The sequence below is a fragment of the Sinocyclocheilus rhinocerous genome, unplaced genomic scaffold (genome assembly GCF_001515625.1).
Source record: "Sinocyclocheilus rhinocerous isolate Xijiao unplaced genomic scaffold, SAMN03320098_v1.1 scaffold395, whole genome shotgun sequence".
NCBI classification, from domain to species: domain Eukaryota; kingdom Metazoa; phylum Chordata; class Actinopteri; order Cypriniformes; family Cyprinidae; genus Sinocyclocheilus; species Sinocyclocheilus rhinocerous.
The window spans coordinates 2,976,216-2,999,975 of record NW_015660890.1 but is presented as its reverse complement, the minus strand read 5'-3'; the positions used below and the strand labels follow the sequence as shown (position 1 = coordinate 2,999,975).

The 23,760-nt window shown below is 38.2% G+C and overlaps 3 protein-coding genes across 6 annotated transcripts in view; all 3 read left to right on the top strand.

Moving 5' to 3' along the window:
- Nucleotides 1–535: 535 nt before the first annotated feature.
- LOC107725906 (GTPase IMAP family member 8) lies at nt 536–6,014 on the top strand. The gene is made up of 5 exons (XM_016535322.1): nt 536–566; nt 1,235–1,927; nt 2,239–2,946; nt 3,687–4,382; nt 4,986–6,014. Exons 1-5 carry the CDS (start codon nt 536–538, stop codon nt 5,804–5,806), a joined length of 2,949 nt encoding a protein of 982 aa, XP_016390808.1. The 3' UTR covers nt 5,807–6,014.
- Nucleotides 6,015–6,959: 945 nt separating this feature from the next.
- The window catches only part of LOC107725923 (clathrin coat assembly protein AP180-like), a 20,105-nt gene continuing 3,304 nt past the window's right edge, over nt 6,960–23,760 (top strand). For 3 of the 4 annotated variants that reach the window (XM_016535346.1, XM_016535345.1, XM_016535344.1), the window contains exons 1-17: nt 6,960–7,857; nt 10,846–10,988; nt 11,096–11,171; nt 13,251–13,353; nt 13,644–13,737; nt 13,976–14,087; nt 14,204–14,310; nt 14,396–14,437; nt 15,378–15,439; nt 15,675–15,680; nt 15,784–15,796; nt 15,878–15,996; nt 16,108–16,184; nt 17,230–17,244; nt 17,565–17,729; nt 18,792–18,890; nt 21,043–21,105. In XM_016535346.1, coding sequence (XP_016390832.1) covers nt 7,728–7,857; nt 10,846–10,988; nt 11,096–11,171; nt 13,251–13,353; nt 13,644–13,737; nt 13,976–14,087; nt 14,204–14,310; nt 14,396–14,437; nt 15,378–15,439; nt 15,675–15,680; nt 15,784–15,796; nt 15,878–15,996; nt 16,108–16,184; nt 17,230–17,244; nt 17,565–17,729; nt 18,792–18,890; nt 21,043–21,105 — 1,426 coding nt within the window. In that variant the 5' untranslated portion in view covers nt 6,960–7,727. The remainder of the gene's footprint in view (nt 7,858–10,845; nt 10,989–11,095; nt 11,172–13,250; nt 13,354–13,643; nt 13,738–13,975; nt 14,088–14,203; nt 14,311–14,395; nt 14,438–15,377; nt 15,440–15,674; nt 15,681–15,783; nt 15,797–15,877; nt 15,997–16,107; nt 16,185–17,229; nt 17,245–17,564; nt 17,730–18,791; nt 18,891–21,042; nt 21,106–23,760) is intronic. The other variant, XM_016535347.1, reaches the window with a different exon arrangement.
- Nucleotides 18,899–20,899, top strand: LOC107725945 (clathrin coat assembly protein AP180-like). The gene is made up of 3 exons (XM_016535380.1): nt 18,899–19,509; nt 20,133–20,207; nt 20,665–20,899. Exons 1-3 carry the CDS (start codon nt 19,284–19,286, stop codon nt 20,751–20,753), a joined length of 390 nt encoding a protein of 129 aa, XP_016390866.1. The 5' UTR covers nt 18,899–19,283; the 3' UTR covers nt 20,754–20,899.

Here is a 23,760-nt window from a genome sequence, read left to right as displayed (position 1 = left end):
TCACTTGAGGAGGGTTTGCTGATTTGTGGTATTCAGATTTAAGCTTCAACTGTTGTTATACTGGCTAATGAACGTTGCCCATCTCTCTGTGATCAATCTCTGTTTGCAAACTCTGAAACAATCACAAAGAATGACAAAAATGTAACAATGACAACAAAGATGAAAACACAGTTTGATTAGTAAATTCACATTGATATACTGACAGTAACAATAATAAATGCAATAGTGACGTTACAATATATTTCATATTTCCTTTTCAATGCCCTTTTAAATATTAAAGGGGAATAGAAAAATGGGTTCTGAATAAACACAAACTAAGCAAAACTTCAAAAGTATATGGCTTTGTTGTGTATGAGGGAGTGGCATTTTGGTGTTTCACAGGTTTATTACAGTATAAACTTTGGACCCATGGAATAGGCTGACATTACACATTCCAAAACACACCTAGCGATGATTCACTCAGTCTTGTCTATTTCCACTGGAAACATAACCAAAATAATGCTCCTATGCATAAAATAAACCTGCATGACCAATTATGGCCTTAAAAGGAACTTCGCAGAATCAAAGTAAGTTATTTTATTTCTTTATATTTATTCTGACGCATATCCTTAAAGATAAAAGCTATAATGTTAACTATAATTAATGGTTGTTGTTGTTGAGGGAAATAGAGAGAGGTAATAAGGATGAGTTTGTTGAAAAATTAAACATTACAGCGTTTGGAAAAAGGTATATTATTTAATTTCCTTTTATTTATTTTGATGGATGTCCAAAGACAAAAGCTAGGGTGAATTCAGGTAAACTGGGACACATTTTGTCATTGAGATGACTGGAAAAAAATTCAATTATCCCGAATTAACCTAATGTTCATATAATTAATGGTTCTAGGAGGGAGATTTAAACTTTACTGACTTTTCTCTTATCCCTTAGGCTACATTTTCTCACACTAAAGTGCCTTGTGTAACTTTTTTTTAGCAGTGATTCAGAAGTGTGAGTTACAGCTGTAGGCCATATTTGGGTCTGTATAATCTTTGCACATATATATGTGTAATTTTAGGTTATATTTTAACTATGTCTCACAGTATTGTCCTTTTATTGAATTATTAATCTGCTACTGCTTGAGGAAAAGAGAAACACTGCATATGTATTTTGGAAGATGCCATTACTAGTCTTCTGATGTCTTCTGATCTGAAATATTATAAAAAATATACAGTATCACACTTGTCTTTTAATCAAGGGAATGTGAAGCATCTGTTCGAGTTGCGGATCATCCTTCTTGGAGGTCGAAATTCTGGAAAGAACTTAGTGGGAAATGCTATCTTAAACCAAGAGGAGTTCGTCCTCCATGAAAGGACCACATGCCTGAAAAGAAAAGCTGAGGTACAAGGGAGAAGTGTGATAGTGGTGGATACGCCAGGTTGGTGGTGTGACTTCTCAGCACAAGACACACCAGAGCTGGTCAGGAGGGAAATCAGACACAGTGTCTCCATATGTCACCCAGGGCCTCACATCTTTCTCCTTGTGGTGAAAACAGACTCTGTGTTCATAGAAAAGAGGAGGAGAGCCGTAGAAGAGCATCTTGAGCTCCTCGTTGGGGCATTTTGGAGTCACACTATGGTGCTGTTCACAAAGGGCAAAAATGCAGGAAATAAATCATTTGAGGATCATGTTCAGGCATCAGGTAAACCCCTCCAGTGGCTCCTGGAAAAGTGTAGTGGCAGGTTTCATGTTTTTGATACCCCGGAAACATGCAATGCCACCCAAGTAATGGAACTGATGGGGAAAATTTACAAAATGTTGGCAGAAAATGAAAGACGCCATTTTGAAATGGATGTAAAGACTTTACAGGAGATAGAGGACAGAAAGAGGGAAGTGGAGCTTAAGGCTCATCAAAGACTGATGAATATACAGAAACAGAGATCTCTGAAGGGTGAGTTTTAAAATAAGGTATTACACTCTTAAAAACCAAATGTTCTTTACTGGCAATTATGGAAGAACCTTTAACATCCATAGAACCTTTCCGTTCCACAATAGGTTCTTTATAGTGAAAAAAGGTTCTTTAGATTTTTAAAATGTTCTTAAGAAAAAAATGGTTCTTTTAAGAAGTGTTCAGCTAAAGGTTCTTTGGGGAACCAAAAACTGTAAACACCCTCTTTTGGAACCTTTATTTTCAAAAGTGTAATATTTTATTGTATGCATTTTTTTGTAAAACTCAACCATTCTATTTCTTCCTCCCCTCAGTGCACTCATCTCATCAACAAAATATAAGACTCATCTTGCTTGGAGCAAAAGGCTCAGGGAAGAGCTCAACAGGAAACAGCATTCTAGCAGCAGGAAGTGATCTAAGCTTTACAGCAAACAAGCGGACCACACAATGCATGAATGAAACTTTCACAGTGGCAGGAAGACAGGTAACAGTTGTAGACACACCTGGCTGGTGGATGAACTACTTTACCCAGGATTCTTCAGCTTTTGACAAAGAGGAAATAGTCAAGAGTGTGTACTTGTGTCCACCTGGTCCTCACGCTTTCCTTTTGGTGTTACGGGTGGACAGGTCATTCACAGAGATCTACAGGAGAGCCCTTGAGGAGCACATAGAGCTCATTAGTAAGGACGTTTGGAATCACTCTATAGTGCTGTTCACCTTTGGGGACTGGCTTGGCGACACAACCATAGAGCAGTACATTGAAAGCGAAGGTAAGACCCTCCAATGGCTCATGGAGAGATGCGGAAACCACTACCATGTGCTAAACAACAAGAGCCTTGGGAATAAGTTCCAGATCACAGAGCTACTTGAGAAAATAGAAGAGATGACAGCAGGAAGCCACTTGGAAACAGATGAGAGTCTTTTTAAAGAGATGAAGAGAAAACAGCAAGTAGAGGAAGACAGTGCGAAGATCCGGCGTGAAAATGTGCTGAGACGAAAACAAAGCTTGAGAGCTTTTAAAAGTAAGTCACAAACCTTCCAGCATCATCTAATAAATTATACTGCGATACAAAATTTGATTCTGAATTAACTTTGATTCTGAATCAACCCTCATCTCATTTCAAACCTTAAGACTTTCATTCATCTTTGAAACCAATTAAGATATTTTTAATGAAATCTGGGAGGTTTCTGTCCTTTCACTGAATGTCTATGCAACCAAAATTTTGAAGATCCAAAAAGATCATAAAGGTATTGTAAAACGAATCCATGTGATTAAATAAAGTCTAAATTAAATTTGTTCATTATAGTGTTCATATCTTGAACTTAAATTAATTGGATTCAATTGCTCAATTCGTATGGACTAGGCCAGTGCCCAACCATGTTTCTGGAGATCTACCTTCCTGCAAAGTTCAGCTCCAACCCTGATCAAACACATCTTAACCAGCTAATTAAAATCTTCAGGAGCACTTGATCATTACAGGCAGGTGTGCTGAAGCAGGGTTGGAACTGAACTCTGCAGGTAGGTAGATCTCCAGGAACAGGGTTGGGCACCACTGGATTAGGCTCATGACACTTTTTTGGATCTTCTAAGTTTTGGTCACATGGACTTTCAATAGAGGGACAGAAACCACTCCAATTTCATAAAAAATATATTTCGAAGATAAACCAAAATCTTACTAGTTTGGAACGACATGTGGATGAGTAAATGATAACAGAATTTTCACGAACTATTCCTGTAAGCGTTTTTTCTTTCTCTTTACAGATAAAGTACAGTTGCCCTCAGTTGTAAGAGTATTTCTCCTGGGCGGTAGACACTCTGGTAAGACATCTTCTGCAAATTGCATTTTGGGTAATGATGGACAAGAGGCTGACAACCAAAACCTCATGAGAGGTACTGTTATACTCAATGAGACAAAAGTTGAGGTCATGGACACACCAGGCTGGACAACTGAGTGTCCATATATTGCAGAGTTCAGAAGGCAACTTCTCCATGACTGGGTTTCTGGTTCAGCTAGTGGGATCTGCATCCTCCTGCTGGTTGTCAATGCCAGTTCGTCATTTACGCTAAGGAAACTGAAAGCAGCAGAGGACCATCTGCGTGCTCTGGGAGGGAAAGCGTGGAGCAGCACTGTTGTGTTGTTCACACATGGAGACTGGCTCGGTGATATCAGTGTGGAGCAGTATATTGAAAGTGAAGGAGATGCACTTCAGACGCTCGTGGAGAAATGTGGAAATAGATATCAGGTTTTCAACAATAAGATCAAAGACAATGGCACTCAGGTCACAGAACTGATGCAGAAGATAGAGGAGATGGTGTTGGAACAAATATTAAATAACGCAAGAAATCGAGGGAATATTCAACGACCTTTGGTAAATGACGAATTCAAGTTTGGTGGGAAGGTACAGATTGGGGAAATGCAAAAGACACCTCTTAGAAGCTCTACAAACATCCATCATGGTGAGTTGTTATATTTTTACCATTAGTTCTCCTCATTTTATTATGGAAGCTTGTTTCCACCATGCAGTTTATATCTCAAAATTTGTACTTTATTATCTCACAATTTTGACTTTTTTGTGAGTTTTTAATCTCTCAGTTCACACTATTTTAACCCACAAGTAGAAGTGTATATCTCACAATTGAGACTTTGTTTGTCACAATTGCGAGTTTATTTATCACAATTCTGACTTTATGACTCGCAATTGCGAATCTATATCTCACAATTCTGACTTTTTTCCCTCACAATTCCAAGTTTATATCTTGCAATTTTGAGTTACACTCTTGTCATTTTTTCCCTCAAGCTTCTGAAGGAAATGTAAATTCATGTCTGTACAGTAGAGGGTGCAGCTTTCAGAAGATTTTCTTGTAAATTAAAAAGTAATGCATTACTTTACTAGTTATTTGGAAGAAAGTAATCTGATTACCTAACTTGCCTTACTTGTAATGCGTTACCCCCAACACTGCTTGATTAGGTGCAATGGTTGATATTTTTGCTTGATTTTGGTACTGGATGATGGTATTGATACTGGATGTTTAAAGTGTCTATTACTCTTTTCGTAACAGGTGATACTGACATTCGAGGAGAGCATCAAATGATTGAGATCTCTGAACATTTGCTCCCATCTACATCCAGTGATCCAAAAATGACCACCACAGACTCCAGCCTTTCACCAACTGAAAATCAAGCAGTGGCCTGCAGGAGTATCCGATTATTAAATAGGACCTCATTACCCAGAAACGTTCATCAAAGACTAGTAGTGGTGCTCAACACCTCCGAATGGTTTCACCCAAATGAACCATGGATAGGTGTGAGTAGGACAGATGGGCCTGCATTCCATGTTTCAACAACTGAACAGTCAATGAATGTGCAACGATTATTCAGGAACGAATCACAGGGGGAAAGGTTGGGGGGGCCATCCCTTCCATATTACCACAGGAATACACCTTACACATCTCAAACTGCAAAAGAAAGTGCCTTTAAGGGTTTTATCCAATCAGAGAACCTGCAGAACCTAATTGACCAATGGGGTGACAGTAACATTGAGGAACTGGAGGCATTTATAGATTCTTATTTTGAGATGGTGTGGCAGGAGGCTATGAATGAGCCTAAATGCAGCAGCATGACTCCAATCAACTCTGAAGGTTCAGGCTTCACTGAGAACGATCAGGGACATCTGGCCTCAATTGACAGGAAACTGTCAAAGCTTGACATCCTGGAGGGAGTACAAAGAGACTTGCAGGAGCTGAAGCAAACAATCAAGCACTGTAGTAAAATATTTCAGGAACTGAAGGACAGGAGTAAAGAGACACACGACCCCAGCCAACCCTCTGAAGCAACTGTGTCAGCAGAAAGTGAGGAAATGGGTCGATCAGATGAAAAGTGAATGCCACTTTCCATTACTGAAATGGCAAAAATAGAAAACGTATTTGTCATGTAGGGTCATGACTATAACTTCACCGTTTAAAGTGATCGTTCATGATCATGATCATGTTCATTCATGATCTGGAATTCTCTTGAACAGCATGCGGACACTGTCATAAGTGCTGGTGACAGCAGCAAAATGTTTTATATCATAAATCTAGAAGAAGACCATAACATTTATATGAAATACTGTAAATCTTGTGTTGTACCAGTTAAATTTGGCTTTTGATGTAAGACTTTCCTTAACTGACATAATATCACATCATTAAAAGCATGTATTACAAAAGTCACAAAGTTCTGCATTTGACAGACAGTGCGTGATGTCTCAGCTGTGCCTGCACTCTGTTTATTATCATAGGGACCGCCTCTGTCACCTGCATTAACTCCACAATGCATGATGCCTTTCCTCTTGGCCGTCTGACACATGATGCAGACATATGAATGATAGTGTGAGAAAAATATCTGAACAATCTGAAGAAGGTAAAGATTATTGCATTCACTGGTAGAATTTACAAACATGGTTACGCTGGTAAATAGGTATACAAGACAAACTTTATAAGGGCTAAACTGTTTGTTGTGAATATCTCTTTGGTTTTGAGACTTTAGTCTTTGCAACTTCAGGGATCTTATCTATGCACAATCAGCTTGTAACACTCCAAAGAGAAAGGAAAACTTGAAATCGCATCATATGACCCCTTTAAAAGTAAAAAAAAACTTAAGCAAAAGAAATCAATAGTTTTGAATTGCCTCCACCTAGTGGTCGAATGATGAAGCTGCTGTTTTCACATTCAGTCTATTGATGTTTAGAGTAGTTTGTTTGACATGCAGTGGGATCATGCTATTGCACATAAGCATCCATAACCGCAAGGATAAATATAGCCTAGCTTGTACGTAGCCTATTTACAGAGCACATAAAAAAGCAACAAAAGTCCAAAAATGTAATAAAATTCTGAGACAAACTTAAAGATCATCTACACATTACACGATCATTTGACTGCCGTCTATTCACCCAATATCACTGAAAGCTCGTGACAGAAAATCTACCTCTGCAGACAGATGAACCGTGAACGCGCACAGGCCCCTTAAAGGCGCGTGACAGCGTGACGCCGCTTCCCTTTAAGAGCCCGGTATGCGTCACCTGACCAGGTCCACCGACCACCGACGAGCCAGGACCGTAACCTGCATTACCAGAAAAATAAGCAACTAAAATAGCCAAGATCTACACGATATAGCTCTGAAACGTGAAAACATACTTGTCTTCAAACTCCCGCCCTTGAGACGGCTGGAAAGAGACACGTCATCATCACCATCATCCGACCGGACGCGAAGGACACACGGGCTGCGACCGAATATTACCGAGGCTCCGGAATCCCGAACAGCTTTATGGTAGAGGATTTATCAACGGAGCGCTTCTACAACTCGTTTTTTATGGGTTTATTTAATTAATTACTTAGCAAAAAGAACCAATTAATCGCAAAACGCTCTGTCATTTCGGTTAGATGGGGTTTTTAATACATATGATAATCAAAGGTGACGGTTTAACGTATTAATTTGATTATTTATTTCCCGCGAGAGCCAGGAATCAGCTCGTCGTAGGGCGTTACGCAATATAGGCATTATCCAGGGTGCTGAAACCAACCCATGCTAAACGCCTACGAGGGAAATTTTTTTAAAGGATTCAATTGAGAATATATATCTTGTGCTTTTAAATACGCAGATTCATCCGCTCCGGTTGGAAACCGAAACGAGGAATTGACATTGTCAGTTCTAGAGAGCCACCTTGGATTCCGTCTCTTTTTTTGTCGGCGAATATCATATGCATCTCGGCTGTCCTTCCCCCTGAAGCTGATTCTTGAGGTGGTTGTCGACGCTACCGGGAGAAAATGTCGGGACAGACTCTGACGGATCGCATCGCCGCGGCGCAGTACCAGCTCACCGGATCCGATGTGGCTCGTGCCGTTTGCAAAGCCACCACGCACGAGGTGATGGCGCCCAAGAAGAAGCACCTGGAGTGTAAGTGAGACATTTTGCACGCACCCTCGTTCCTAAGACCTGGCGCTGTCCAGTTCAGCACCACAGCTCAATGCGTAAAATAATGAAGCTGTGTTTACCGTGCAATTAGCACAGCGCTCTGCATTATGCATGGTTTGCACTCAGTGAGGTTGTTTGCTACCAGTTGCAATTCTGTAAATGGAAAACCTGCCTTTTTAGGGTGCATTTTATATAAGGAGCTTAGTGTGTGAAGCTGAATGAAGGCAAATTGACAGCACAGAACATACTAGGAAGTGTCTTTATGTGGGTGGCTTGTCTCGAGCTGAGAAGACAGAAGGAACTCAACTGCGTTTAGACAGGACAGAGAGGCTACAAAGCATCTTCATGTCGGCCTCGAGCTCTGTGTCCTGCAGGAGAAGGCCTTCTGAATTATAAATCGATCAGCCAAAGCATGCATGTATTATTTACAAAGCCAAAGGTGAGCACACTGGTATGCAAGCAGAGGAATCAAAAGCCTTGTGTGTGTGAATATTAGCAATCCATTCATCAGGGAATCATACATGATGCTTAAGATGTTTCCTGATATCACAGCCCACTTTAGGCTCTTCTGAAATCAATTCGGTCTTGGCACAGTTTAGCATCTGTGGGAAGATGCACTGTTCAATACACAGAAACAAACAGTATTGAGTAGTGTCAGGTTTTTATGACAAGGAAATGTGTTTGATGAGTTTTTGTCTTATTACTTCAGTCATTTGTTTGTTGAGTTGGAAGGCATGAGGGGTGTTGGTGAGGTTGTCATGGAAACTGAAGTAGATTATTGGGGAAGGGGGGGGAGTGAGTGACATCATGATGACATGCTATCAATTTGCACAAGAGGGTCTTCATTCTAAGACAGACAGGCTGCATTTGCTTTAAATTAAAAAGACTGAATTTAAAGGAATAGTTCACCCCAAAATTAAAATTGGCTGAAAATGGACTCACCCAAGATTTAAATGAGTTTATTTCTTTATCAGAACAGATTTGGAGAAATTTAGCATTATATCACTTGCTCACCAAGGGATCCTCTGCAGTGAATGGGTGCCGTCAGAATGAAAGTCCAAACAGCTGATAAAAACATCATAATAATCCACACCACTCCAGTACATCAATTAACATCTTATGAAGTGAAAAGCTGTTTGTAAGAAATAAATCCACCATTAAGGCGTTTTAACCTCTAACCATTGCTTTTGGCTAAAATAAAAGTCCTCTATCCATAATATTGCTTTCTTCGGTGAACAGGTTGTCTTGTATGAATCAGGAGAGAAGTATGCACAGATTAAGCACAGTTTACAAATGAAAACAGTCAAAAACAATTCTAAACAAATATGTCAGTGGATTTTGATGTGAGAGGACAACAGGGGATGGACGTTTTCACTGGAGGAATTGTTGTTATGGATTATGGACTCATATTTTGGCCAGAAGCGACGGTTTAGAGTTAAAATGCCTTAATGATGGATTTGTTTCTTACAAATATGCAGATTTTCACTTCACAAAATGTTAATTGATGAGCATTTTACATTTTAATTGTTGCAGGTTGTTAGGCTTTTCTGTCAGTGTTGTTGTAAATATTAATTATTAACAGTAAAATGTGCTTCTTAGAGTTTATTTAAATGTGAATGCAATATTGTCTTTTTAGATGCATTTTCTGTATTATATTTGGCAGGATTGATAAGTATGATGTTGTATGATTGCATCATATACAGTAGAAATGAGACCCAAGCAGCCGTTTAGTCATGTGCTCACATTAATGTGGACAAGCAGATGACTGTGCATGTGTGTGTGTGTTTGCAATGTGTCTGTATTTACACTGCCTGTAATCCGATCACATGAAGCACGGCGTCTTGAGCAATTCCATAATCCCAGTGAGCTGCACCTGCTCACATTTTCAACTGATATATGTACGGTCAGGGACTGCTGTGCCATACTTCATTATATTATGACATTACATAGCAACATATTGCACTAGTGTTGACACACTGCATCTCAGTGTGTGTTTTAATCTGAACTATTCTTGGCTTCTTAACTCCACTGCAGTGTGTTCTCTAGCTGCCATGACTAACATATTGGCACCCTAAGCACAATGTTATATGGTATTTAAGACAAGCTCAGTTGTGAAGCCTATCAAGAAGATTTCAGGATCATGCTGCACTCCAAATCAAAATAAAGAAAAAAATATATATTTTGATTACAGAAAATGAATCCTGTTTTAAGACTATTAAGATTTTTGTGCATTGTTTTCATGATAATAAAACACATTTTCCACCAAATTTCCCAATGCTGATTTCAGTCTTAAAAATCATTTAATTACAGTATTGAGAATCTGATAATAATCACCATTGAGAATAATGGCTTCATTGCTTTATGCTCAAAAAAAATTTGTATGTCTTAAAATGTAAAATGAGTAAAATGTAGCCTGGACATGTTTTCATGTGTTTTATCCATTTTTCGGTTCCGTTTCTTTGGTCCCATTTGATTGGAAAATGATATTGTGTCTGAAAGAAGTTAATTTTACAGTTGTATCTTGTGTGTAGTTGATTTCTGGAAGGGACTTTATTTAGACCTGTCAAGTGTGATTACATTCACACTCCATATACAGTAAGTTTCTAAACGTAAAATTTCTACTGAATCTGGAGAAAACTAGATTTTCATGACAAACACTTTTGATTTCCTTTGATTTTGTTCAAAAATCAAATATTGAATTACCTCAATCTCTCTGACGAGAACATTCCTTAAAATTGTTTTCCTCATGCATTCCACTGCATGCAGTATGTTGTTACGTGCAAGAAAAATGCACAGTGAGTTGTTTATCTCCGTGGGGCTGTTTCTTGCTTCCATAATGCAATTGTGGATATTAATTTTCCCCTTGAGAATCTGTCTGCTGGTTCAATAATCATAAAGCTCTCAAAGTCCTTCATCTACATTTCGGTGCATAGTGCAGTAGTGGTAAATGTGTGTTTTTTTTGTGTGCAGATCTGATCTCAGCCACCAATGAGACAAACGTGAACATCCCCCAGATGGCTGACACACTATTCGAAAGAGCCACTAATGCCAGCTGGGTAGTCGTGTTCAAAGCTCTAACCACGACCCACCACATCTGCATCTACGGCAATGAGGTGAGGCGCTACTTGATGATTAATCTTCTCCTTTAAGTCAAACTGTTAATATTAAAACTCACAGATACTGAATACTAAAATACTGTGTCTTTTTTAAATCCCTGCAGAGATTCATCCAGTATTTGGCCTCAAGGACTTCCCTGTTCAATCTCAGCAACTTTATTGACAAAACAGGCTCCCATGGTGAGTTTCTGTATATTTGTGTGTGAGTTAAATGGATGAAAACACATAAACTTCAATTAAATTTAATTTAAAATAGTTCACCCAAAAATGAAAATTTTATGAAAATGTACAGTATTTACTCACCCTCAGGCCATCCAGGATGTAAATGAGTTTGTTTCTTCATGGGAACAGATATGGAGAATTTGAACATTACATCACTGGATCACCAATGGATCCTCTGCAGTGAATGGGTGCCATCAGAATGAAAGTCCAAACAGCTAATAAAACATAATAATAATCCACTAGTAATCCGAACTCAAGCCCACAATCAACTCCAGTCCATCAGTTAACATCCTGTAAAGCAAAAAGCTGTAAGAAATTTGTTTGTAAGAAACAAATCTATCAAAATATTTTTAACTACCATATTGACCCGAATATAAGACGATGTTTTTTTCTTGGAAATACATCTGTACACACACTGAAATGAAATTGTTAAACTAGTATATTAATACTCAATCAGCATGCTTAAACACACACACACACACACATACATACATGTGCACACATTTTGTTGCAGATATAGATATTTGAGATAAATTATAGGTGAGACAAAACTTATTGCAAGTCTTCTATTTTTAAGAGTTAATATGTCATTTTCAGTTTTCACTGTAATCATAATCTGGCATAATTGTAAAAACTGATATGTCTATATAAACAAAATGGTAATCTTTGACTCAATGTGATTTGAAATGTTATAACAGTGATTCATATGATATGAAGATCTAGTGCTTGTGTGAATATATGAACATGTTATTAACTATACAAATCTTGTGTTTTTGAAGCCTTTTTAACTGTTATAGCGCCACCTATGGTCCGATCTCCATGAAACCTTGCATGCTTGTTAGGAGTCATCTGACACATGTTTTCATCCAGTTTCGTAAAGTTTTGAGTTTTCGTTTAGGTTTTATAGACTGATCGAGATTGAGCGAAAAACCTAGGACTAGTTCGCAAAAGCAGGTTTTTAACATATTTGTGAATATTTAATGAACCATTTGATTGACATTATTAGTCCCAGAGTTAAAGTTGTTCAGAATGATGAGTTCTATCATATGATATGAAGATCTTGTGTTTTTGTGAATATAAGAACATTATCTAGAATTTGAGGTCATTTTCTATACAAAAGAACATTTCTGCACTGGTTTGGTTCCGATCGGGTGAAAAACCTAGGACTAGTTCGCAAAAGTAGGTTTCTGACAAAATTCAAAATGGCGGAAAATTTTTACGGAAATGAAATCAGAGATAGCCATTTTGTTTTGATTGAGCCAAGGAATCCAATGATATAAGACACTTGAGTCTACGACAAACGGTGTAGGAGTTATGAGAGCTTTTGCGTTTTTGATCGCTGTAGCGCCCCCTATTGGCCGAGTGCGGTGAGTCTTTGGATCTGACAAGAAGGCCGGACTACTTCAATCTGACCAAGTTTCAGCTCTCTAGGCCTCACGGTTTGGGCTGCACGATCAGTTTTAGGGAATAATAATATGGTATATCAAAAAGTGTATATTTTTTTAATGTGATTGTTGGTACAGTTTTTACCATACTTTCAAAACAAAAATTAAAATAGGAAAAATATGCAATATGAAAATAATTGAAGACAAAATGTGTTTTACTGAGAAAAAACAAGATTTGTTTTTTAAAAAGCCTTTTTCCAAAAGGTACATCTGAAAAAAAGGGGGGTCGTCTTATAATCAGGGTCGTCTTATATTCGGGCCAATACGGTACAAACTGGAGTGGTGTGGATTACTTGTGGATTATTGTGATGTTTTTATCAGCTGTTTGGCTCTCATTCTAATGGCACCCATTCACTGCAGATTTATTGGTGAGCAAGTGATGTAATGTTACATTTCTCCAAATCTGTCATGATGAAGAAACAAACTCATCTACATCTTGGATGGCCTGAGGGTGAGTTAAAAAAAAAAAAAAATCAGCAAATTTTCATTAACATTAACAGGCTAAACATTAACATGTTTAGCCTGTCTATACAAGTAAATGGTTTTAATTTGAAGGCTGCTTAGTGCTGTTTTTCCTTTTCTTGTCTACAAGGCTATGACATGTCTACATTCATCAGACGATATGCACGCTACTTAAATGAGAAGGCATATGCTTACCGCGCGATGGCCTTCGACTTCATTCGAGTTAAGAAGGGGTAGGTCGATGGATTCTGGGAAAAGAAGGACACATTGGCAACATTTATACACTAGTTACTCCAAGTAATTAAATATTATGTCAGAGTGCATTTTAAATAGCATGTTGTTGTTTGCCTGAAGGTTAGAAACACTTCAGAATTTACTCCCAGAGCTGTTACATTTACAGAACACAAAGGGAATGTCATCTCTCAAGTCAGAGAGAATGAAAGGATGGTTTCTCAGTATTCACAAACTAACTAAGCAATCAGTCTTATGTAGTGTGTGTGTGTGTGTGTGTGTGTGCGCACAGAGCTGACGGAGTGATGAGGACTATGGCTCCTGACAAGCTTTTGAAGGCCATGCCTGCCCTTCTGACTCAAGTGGACACACTGCTGGAGTTTGACGTGAGTAACATCTCCCACAACATTGGAGACAGAAGTTGAACGTCTGAGGCTTAATGATTGTGGTTTCACCACTGATTTTGTTCTTTCACCGGTTTGTTGACTTGATTGTATTTATTTCAATGTGCTTATCATTATTTGGTCAGGAACAGAAGGTCCAACTCTATTTTATTGTTCACATTACAGTTTTAAATACCCCCTTTTGTCTTGTTCTCTGTCCTTCCACCATCTTTTTTCTCAGGTTCATCCTAAAGACTTGAATAATGGCATCATAAATGCAGCATTCATGCTTCTCTTTAAGGATCTGATAAAACTCTTCGCCTCCTACAATGACGGCATCATCAATTTATTAGGTATGTGATAACTTGTTTTCGATCTCAACTAGATTACATCGTTATATTGTAATATATTTTAATATTTTAAACATCTATTTTGTCCCCTGAAAATGGGTCTATTTTTAATTATACAGAGAAATATTTCAAAATGAAGAAGTCTGAGTGCAAGGATTCTCTGGACATTTATAAGAAATTTCTGACCCGGGTGACCAAAATTGCAGAGTTCATGAAAATTGCTGAGGTAAGGTCAGAAGCAGAGATACTTTCAAGTCAAATATTTGGATAGAATGTCAATTCACTGTATTTTTATTGTGTTTCTGTTGCAGCAAGTAGGAGTGGATAAGAATGACATCCCTGACATCTCTTATGTAAGTCAGCCTTTTGAAACAAACATTTGTTCTTTCATGCTGGTAATGTCACTAGCTCTTAATTAATATTAGAATCAGGTCAAGTATTGATTTCTTGATGTCAATGACTTCTAAAACATTATAGCATGGGAAGAGTCTATCAACCTTTTAAAATAATTAAGTAAAGCTGGTGTGAGTTTCAAAGAGCTTTTCATCCATCCTAACCAAGAGTCATTATCAAAACGCCTTCCCGTGGGATTCCCAGTGTTTGCACCCCCGCGTAGTTGCAGACCTGGCAGATTCAGACAATGAAGACTGTCCCTTTAAAGACTGCCACAACGAGGAGCCGGTAACCATGGCGACTGATGTGGGACGCAATATGCATCTCAGTGTATTGCTTTTACCTGCTTGTACAGAAGCCCTTCCTGACTGGGCTAGTCACAAAACACTAGTTTTTAACATTATGCGGTTACTGGAAGCTTTAAAGCAATAATAAGAACTCATATAAGATACTGTTGTCTTCTGTGGAGCTGCTTTATAGCTGAAATCAAAGAATTTTGCAACATTAACACTGTTATTTTCCTGCTTTAAGCTGCTTTGAAGCAATCTGTATTGTATGAAGTGACATTTTTGACTTGAATTTCTCTCCAAGACCGAGAGGTCACATCATAATTAGCCTTTTGTTCAGAAGCTGAGAAAAGCAATGCACTGAAGTCCAGTTCTGTCCCACAGTTTGTACTTTGAGCTGATTTTGCGGTGCTGTGAGGAGTGCTTTGGGTAAAGATTTTCACCGGGTTTTGATGTGGTGTTTTATTGTTTGAATTTGCTGTGGAGATATCAAAATCAAAAATGCCCTGATGCCATGATTTTTGTACGGTCTTCACACTGCTTTCCTTTTCTCATCATATGCGTGTGTGTGTGTGTGTGTGTGTGTGTGTGTTTTTTATTCTGCTGTCCTCAGGCTCCCAGCAGTATTCTGGAGTCTCTAGAGGCACATATGAACAGTCTAGAGGGCAAGAAAGGGTACGAGATCCCTGAACTCATTATAAATCACTTTAAATGTCAGAGGGGAAGTAACTCTGCACTTGTAAATCAAATGTTGCATGCTAAATTTGAAAGAGAAACTTGAGAAAGGCACATAGCCATGGCTTGTCTCTGCAGTTATTATATTGTAAGTCTCTTTGAATAATAAATATAAAGCCTATAAATATTAATCCTAATTTATGTTCTTTTCCTCCTCCCACAATGGTTTGTTCAGGGAAGGGTGAGTATGTTTTAAGTAATCTCAGACATTTCATCAGTCATATTGTTTTTAAATAAAATCATCTGTTCACTTCTATCTCATTGTCTCTGCTTGTGTCCTTCAGGTCACCCACAAAAGTAAGCGGGAATTTTTATGGTCTTATTTTTTATAGATATCACACACATGTGCTCAATATGTTGCTCTGTGTTATGTTTTAGGGATCACCCACCAATAATGTGTCTCCAACCTCCACCCCCGCCAAATCAGCCGCTGCCGTCCCCACTTTAGAGCCGCCGCGTGCTGAGGCCGCACCTGCTGCCGCCGAAACTGCCACAGAGTGAGTGACCCAAATAACCAGACTTCACTTCCTGTCTGATTAAATGCTAATCAGAACAACAGATAATATCTGAATGTGCAGCTTTCATAAGTGTTTGTCTGCTCACCGTAGTTCTCTGCTGGATCTGGACCCTTTGTCTTCCTCTGGACCTTCTACAGGAGCATCAGCTGCTCCCACATCTTGGGGAGGTACAATCCAAACACTTACACACTTTGCAGCTCGAACCAGTGTTGTTATTGTTATCTAAAGATAGAACTATTAAACGTTTTAGTTAATTAAGCTGAAAAAAATAAAATATAAACATTCAGAAAACTTAAACTAAATGTAAATGAATAAAACTGCCTTGACATATTAAAATTACTAACTGACAACTAAAACTGAAATGAAACAAAAAAAATAAATTAAAAATATTTAGACATTTTTAACAAACAAACACTAATAAAAATGTCATAAATTACTACAAGTTAAATTAAAATAAAATTTGAATTAAATAAAATGAAAATAAATACAAAAATTTAAATAAAAACACATTTAAAATATTACTAAAAACTAGAGTAATATATAAATAATACTAAAATAGCATTGGCCCAAATCTGTGAATTTCGAGGCCAAACCCAACACAAACCCAAAAACGCTAATTTATAAAAAGAATTTTTTTTTGTGTAAACTCCGATACATGGCTTTGCTGCGGTCTAACTCAAAGATGTTGAAGTATATGTGCCAGCATGCTTAAATTGGGTTACTTTAATATGAAACCATAAAATATTTATAATAATAATTTATCTTATGAACATGAAACAGCATTCACAACCGATTTCACTTCCATAATGTGACATATTTTAAAGTGAAACGGGTCATCCAGCAAGAAAAAACTGACTAGATTTATCTATTGGACTGATTAAATAATGAAAGTAGTCTCAATGACATCAGCCATACAGAAAACTGCATTACAATTAGGTAAAAATTATGATTACATTTGCAATCATATGCACCAGTAAATTATTCACCGTTTTGTAAAAGTATATTAGATCTCATTTAATTTCACATTGATCCATTACAAAACCAAACTTGCCACAGACCCAAAGTAATGTGAAAAACTGACCTCGGTAGCAGACCTTTAACTCACAAACTTCCTAAATTTAAGCATCCGTTTTATATTCCTCATTACAAACTCTTAATGACCTAATTTGAAATATCTTTTTCTTTCTCTGTCATGGGCTGCTATCACATCAGATCTGCTGGGCTCAGGTAAGAGCTATTAACCTTTCATTTTATGTTAAATAAGTGTTTTCATCTAATTTGATGTGTTAAATGTCTCATTCACTTTATTAAGCATTTTAAACGTTTGTTATAGCCCATCTGGAGAATTGAAATTAGAGTATGACAGAGTATGACAAACCTAGTCTCCTAAAGCCCATTTAACATCTTTGTGTCAATCCCTCAGTCTTTGCTCAGTAGAATCTCTTTCTCTCTCTCTTTTGCTCTTACCCTCTTCTTTGGTTCCTTTCCTGGTTATCTGTTGATTTACGGTGTGTTTATATTGGTCCGCTGGGGGCGTGGCTATGCAGAAATAGGCTCCCTTACTACAGAGACTCTCCTTCCTGACCCAACCCCTGCTGTAGACTCCAGCTCCTCAGCCACGCCCACCACCACAGCCGCTGAGGCAGCCGTTTCTTTGGCTCCTCCTCCTTCCGCTGCCGGTGCTTCCTCCGGCTCAGCGGATCTCCTCGGAGGTCAGTAGTGAGGTTTCTTCCTTACGAAGAGTTTTCTGGGGGAAAAGGCTGTGCCACATTCTGAAACAGAGGAAGAAAATCAAAGATTAGATCGAAATCACAGTTTGTGCTTCATTTGTGAAGTCTGTAGTCACCATTGCTCCTCCATTTGTGTCCGTAGTAGAAATCTAGAGCTTCTCATTTCCCTTTCTACTTTTTATCTTCCATGCTACACTTCTGCAGTTTGCATTTGACATTCATTGTACATTCACATACACTGAATGAATTTGTATAATTTGATTATTCTTATGTGTACATTTGCAGACTGCACAGTAAGATTAATCAGGTTTTCATTAGTTTTAAATTCAGCAACTACAAATAGGTTTAAAGTCAAATTGAAATTTGACCCATTTTATTTTCCTAGGGTAAAATGGGTATTTTTCATATATCATTATTACTATTATTATTATAAGTGTGCAAGACATAAGCTGTGTACCAATTCAGGGGCTGCATCCTTAGACGGACCACCAATATGTTTACCTTGGTCCGTTTATGTACATAATAAAAGTGTAAACTGCCTTTAAAATCGCATCTTGGTAAGTTCCACATTTGAACCACTTTAAAGTGTCACATTTGTGACATTAGATAATCGAGCAAGTTGAAACTCAATACTTATTTAAGTGTAGCTCTCTATTAAAAAATTATCCTGTCATCAACAGCACGAAAAGAATCTTGGGATAGTCTGTGCTATCTGTCTGTGCTATATCGTGGCCTGGGAAATGAAGGGCGGATTTCCAAGGCCACATTTATAGAAGTCTACGAAATGGGACAGTCTTCGCCACACTGCTATGGCACATTCAGTCTTGGCATGCACCCTTTGAAGGATGTAGCCCATGAATTGGGATACAGCTTTAGTTTTAAATATTTTAAATGCAAAACATCTTTTCAATCAAACTCTGCATGACACTGAATCTATTGTTTCTCTCTCTTTCTCTACACTATCTACTATTTCCACTTCTTCCTTTCCTCCTTTTCTTTGGCTATTATACACCAACCCTTTGGCCCTGATGCACGCTACTCCAGATGTATTTGCGGCCCCTGCGGCTGAAACAGCTGCTGCTACAGAAGGTGGGGCCGCAGCAACCATGCCCACCCCTGCTGCCGACGGCACCGCGCCAACCGGTGGGTGACAACGGTTTACGTGCATATATGTGTATGTGAGAATGTCAGCACATGACGGGTGAGAGAGTGCGTGTACTTGCTTCTGAATGTTTCATTTACCGGTCTGAAGAACCTCACAGAGCCTCTTACGCAGGCTCTGCTCCTAATGAAGCCTCCTCTGGTCAGTGTTGAGTTTTCTGGATTGGCATCGGCGTTGCCATGGAGATTGCTATCTGTGTTGCTAGGGCGATAGTCTTTGAACATTGAAGTTCTGTTCTCCAGGAGCCACAAGCAGATGTCGACTTGTTAAATGTGCAACAAAACCCTCTCCAACTTCCACTTTCTTTTTCATTCTTCCTTCTCTGAAATTTCATCCTCAGGACAACTGTATATAAGTCTTTCAGAGCCTGGAAGATGTTTTTAAACGCTCATCCTCTTCTCCCGGTAGATCCATTCACTCCAGCGGCTGGTACTGCTGATAACTCCCATCAGTTGGACCTGTTCTCTATGCAGCCAGTAGATGACAGTAACTCTCTCTTTAGCTCAGTGGCACCCAACACTGTCCAGGCGTCTGTCTCCACAACCACCAGCACTGTAGCCCCCGCTGCTTCCCCAGCCCCAACGATAGACCTGTTTGCTGGTAAACCTCTTTAGGCCAGAGATTTGGCAAGACACCTTATTAAAATCTGGACTGGAATTATTTTCCTTTCCTGTTGTTTTTCAGCAAGTGCTTTTAATGGAAGGTCCACCCAAGAATGACAATTATGTCATGATTTACTACCCGTCCTCATATTGTTTAAAAATTGTATGACTTTCCTTGTATGACTCTGTGGAATGTAAAAGATACTCTGAAAAATGTTGGCGACCAAAGTTTCGGTACCCATTGACTTCCATAATATGCAGAAAAAATGGAAGTCAGTGGGAACAGAATATCGTACTTTTTATGTTCAGTAGGAGACAGAAATGCATGCAGGAACAACATGAGGCTGAGTTAATGACAGTTTTCATTTTTGGGTGGACTGTCCCTTAAAAGGGAACAGTTAAAACTATTTGAATAAAACTTTTGCACTTTAAGGAAGATATTTGTTCCAGTGTAAAGCATGAATTCACATTTCCATGTGGCCATGGTACTGGAACTTTTATAAGGTATCTTTAAGTTTGTTTTTTTTTGGTCTTTTGGTATTCTATATTTTCATTTGTTTGGTTTGTGTTGTGTATTAATATTATTTATGTTTATGTCTATAAATGTTGTCTTGTTTTTAGGTTTTTTTGATCCCATGCCAGACTCATCTGTTCCCAAAACAGACCCAAACCCCAGTCTAGACCTGTTTTCAGCAGGTACACGCTACAGTAAATCCATCCACTCGTTCCATGCCTCGCTTGTGCTTTGTTTTTTTCTCTATTCTGTCCTTGACTGCTCAAGGTGAGCCAAATATGCTTCTCTCCCGGGGCAGCCGAAGGAACTGTCCATCCGACAAACTAATTTCTTTCAGTCCCTTAGGCCTTCATTCATTTCTTAATCATTCCAAATCTTCCCGTCTATGTTTCTCTTGAAACATCTCCAAGAGCCATTAGTTACATTATCCCCACTTATAAACCTTTCTATTTTAGCTTTTTCCCTTTGGCTTTATCTCACAAACATGTCTTCATCTATGAAGTAAACAGGCTCTGGTTTTGACCTAAAACTAATGCTTTTACGGGTCCTGGTTTACATAGTTGCATAGTTACTCTTCAAATAATGGATGTTAAACAAGCAGGACTTCAGGTGTCAACTAAACCCGTTCCTGTGCTCCAGATGTGTTTCGTCCTCCTGCCGCTGCTCTATCGGCCCCCATGAGCTGGCCAGACAGCGGAGCAAATCTGGACCTGTTTGGGGGTTGGTAACTACCCAGTGTGCATGTTGGGGGTTTGATTTGCATGTCTTGACCAGATGGTTGCTGTGGATTCTGTTAAAAGCTGATGGTTGATGGACCAGGAGATTTCCTTTGCTGACCAGTCAAAAGGCTTTAATGAGGTGTATGTGTGTGCTCTTGTGTGAGTTTGTTTCTATTTCTGGCTTTTATTTATGTGTGATAACACTCTCTCTCTCTCTTTCTCTCTGGGGTTATTTCTCAGAGTAATGGCTTTGGCTCACTTTAAACTTTTTTACCCTCATGCTGCGTGGATGGATCAGAATCTGCGGGCGCTGGAGAGGCCAAACCAGCCGCAGCAGCTGCCGGAGGAGATCTGATGTCAGGTACATCACCTGCAGCACTCGTGACTTCTTTCCTTTTTCTTCATGTCATTTTCATTGCACTCTCAGAACAAAAGGTACATCTTTGTACCATACTTACTCCTAATTGGGTACCTCAAAGGTACATGTTAGTACCTTTTGAAAGGTTTGGTACCTTTTTTTCTGAGAGTGTGCAGCCAAATTTTTGTCTGGTGTTCAAAACAGTCATGGTTACAGTCATCATAGCCCATAGCATGGAAACTGTAGCACTGTTACATACCCTTAGGAAAGACAAATCACAAATGAGGTCTCAGTAGTTTCTCACTGAAAGCTGTGAGATTAGATGGAGAACAAATGGAGACTTGTGCTTTAAGTCAGAAAGGAATAGAAATTGTTAAAGATCTTATTGTTATAGATCTTATCTTATTTCTAACAGTTTGTTAGTGTTTCATGAAATTTTTTTTTAACTAATCAAAATGTCATGACTAGACAGTGTTTTCTGTGGTGATGTCCAATCATATAGTCTGCTTAAGCTCCACTCCTGCAAGATCACATTCATCTGACACACATCTCACATCTCAACATCCAATCAACAACCGATGAATAGAACCACGTCCCTGCCCAACTACTTTTTTCCAGATAATCCATTGCAGCCTGATGTACATAACATTATGGAAGAAAATATCTGTCACTATGACTTAATCTCCTTATCCAGTTTTGTTCTGAAAAATGACCTTCGTAATCAAGAGATCTCAATCTCTGCTTAGATTTGCCAAGATACTCAAGTCTCCAATATATAGATAATACTCACGTTTGTCCAATAAAACATAACTGAGAAGTCAAATTAATCTTTTTTTTTTTTCATTTTTATAAACATTTTTTCTGGGTATATGTCACTTTTACATAGCAGAGACGTGTTTGATGTTCAGTGATTGTGTGCGTGTGCCATTGTGGCATATTGAGTCTAGACACGTTACATCTCAGTTGTGTGGTGGTATTGATGTGTTGAGATGAGATCCGTTTTGTTTCCATCTGTTTCTCTCATGCGTTTCGTTTACATTCATCTCTGCTCTACATTCATGGACTGAGAAAGTCTTCTTCCCAATGCCTTGCTGCTTAATTCTGCTCTCTTTTCTCTCATTCACTCTCACTCTTTTGTGCTCATCTGATCTGTATCTTCCGCTTCTTCATCCTGATCATGTTCTTCTTCCATTTCTCCTTCCAATGTTTCAAATTCCCTCTCTTTATCATTTCTTCATTTTCCCTCTCTTTCCCTTCATCTGGCTCTTGGGTCATTGCTTGCTTCCTCCTGTGCTACTGGTGAGTTCTGATGCTCCTACACCAGCTGCAATCCCACAATGCATTGCTGCATTGCAGAATAGGGCTTTAGTGAATTCAACTGAAAGACTGCTAGCCAAACTATGAAGATTACAAGATGGGTGGATGAATGAATGGATGTTTGGATGCTTTACAAAGATCTCTAGAGTGACATTCTGTGCAACAACATGTAGAAACTAATAGTAGAAAAGTACATCATGCGAATATTGTTGTCTTTGACTTGTTTCACAACATATGCATAAGCAGTAGCTCGTATTCATTTCAGTGCCCATATTAAACGGTTATAGGATTCACACTGCACATGTAAGCACTGCAGACTATTCTGATGAACTTAGTGTCCTGAATTTAGCAGAAAATATGTTGAAAATGCACTAAATATATATATAGGCTTTTATGAAGGAGCATAAAATAGTGGAGGAAATTACTCACCCTTTGTTACAGGAAAAAAGATGCCTGTCAGGCTCGATTATACATGCAGCAACACGCAAATAGCATTTCCATTCAGTTAATCTGACTTAATCCAGATGATTTAACCCACTGTAATTCCACTCGCTTAACTTTAGGGGCTCCAAAGTTGTGTGTTTTAATAATTAATAGATGTAAATTCGTTTGGGTGTAAACTGTGATCCTCCTCTTCTCACAGGCCAGTATTTAAAGAAATAGTGTTGTTTTAGTATTATTGTGTACTAATATAGTTTTTAATTAATATTTTGAATTAGCTTTTTTATTTCCATATTTTTATTTGAATTTTATTTTTTGTAATTTGTAATGTGCTTTTGTCATTTTTATTATTCTTTTGTATAATATTTCCATTTATTATATATTTATATATATATTTTATATTTTTATATTAAATGTTACTATTTAGGTTTACTTTTATTTCAGTTTTAGTTTTAATTTCCAGCTATTTGCCAAGGCAAAGTTTAGTTGAACTTTTTCATCTAATATTTATATTTTATTTTAGCTTTATTACAGTTAACAAAAACATTTTAATAGTTAACCTTAAAAACCCAGTGTAGTAACTCAGAAATCATGTTATTTTCAGTATTTAGCTGCAGTTTGTGGTGTCAATATAAAAGCACAAAGCAAGTCTTTTGGTAGTAGTATGTTCTGCTTATCCGTGCTGTGTGAAACAAGTCTTATACTTTAAATGATGATAGTAATGTTAAATGTTATGTTGAAATTAATGTTTAATGTTTCATGGCTTTGTGTGACTGTAGTTGATGATAGCGCTCAGCTCTCTTTCTTACTGCTCTCATCTTTTAGATTTTTCTTGTACTGGTTGCCATAGAGATACGCACTGTATAATGGTTGTTAGTGTTCAGTTAAGCTCCCTTTTTT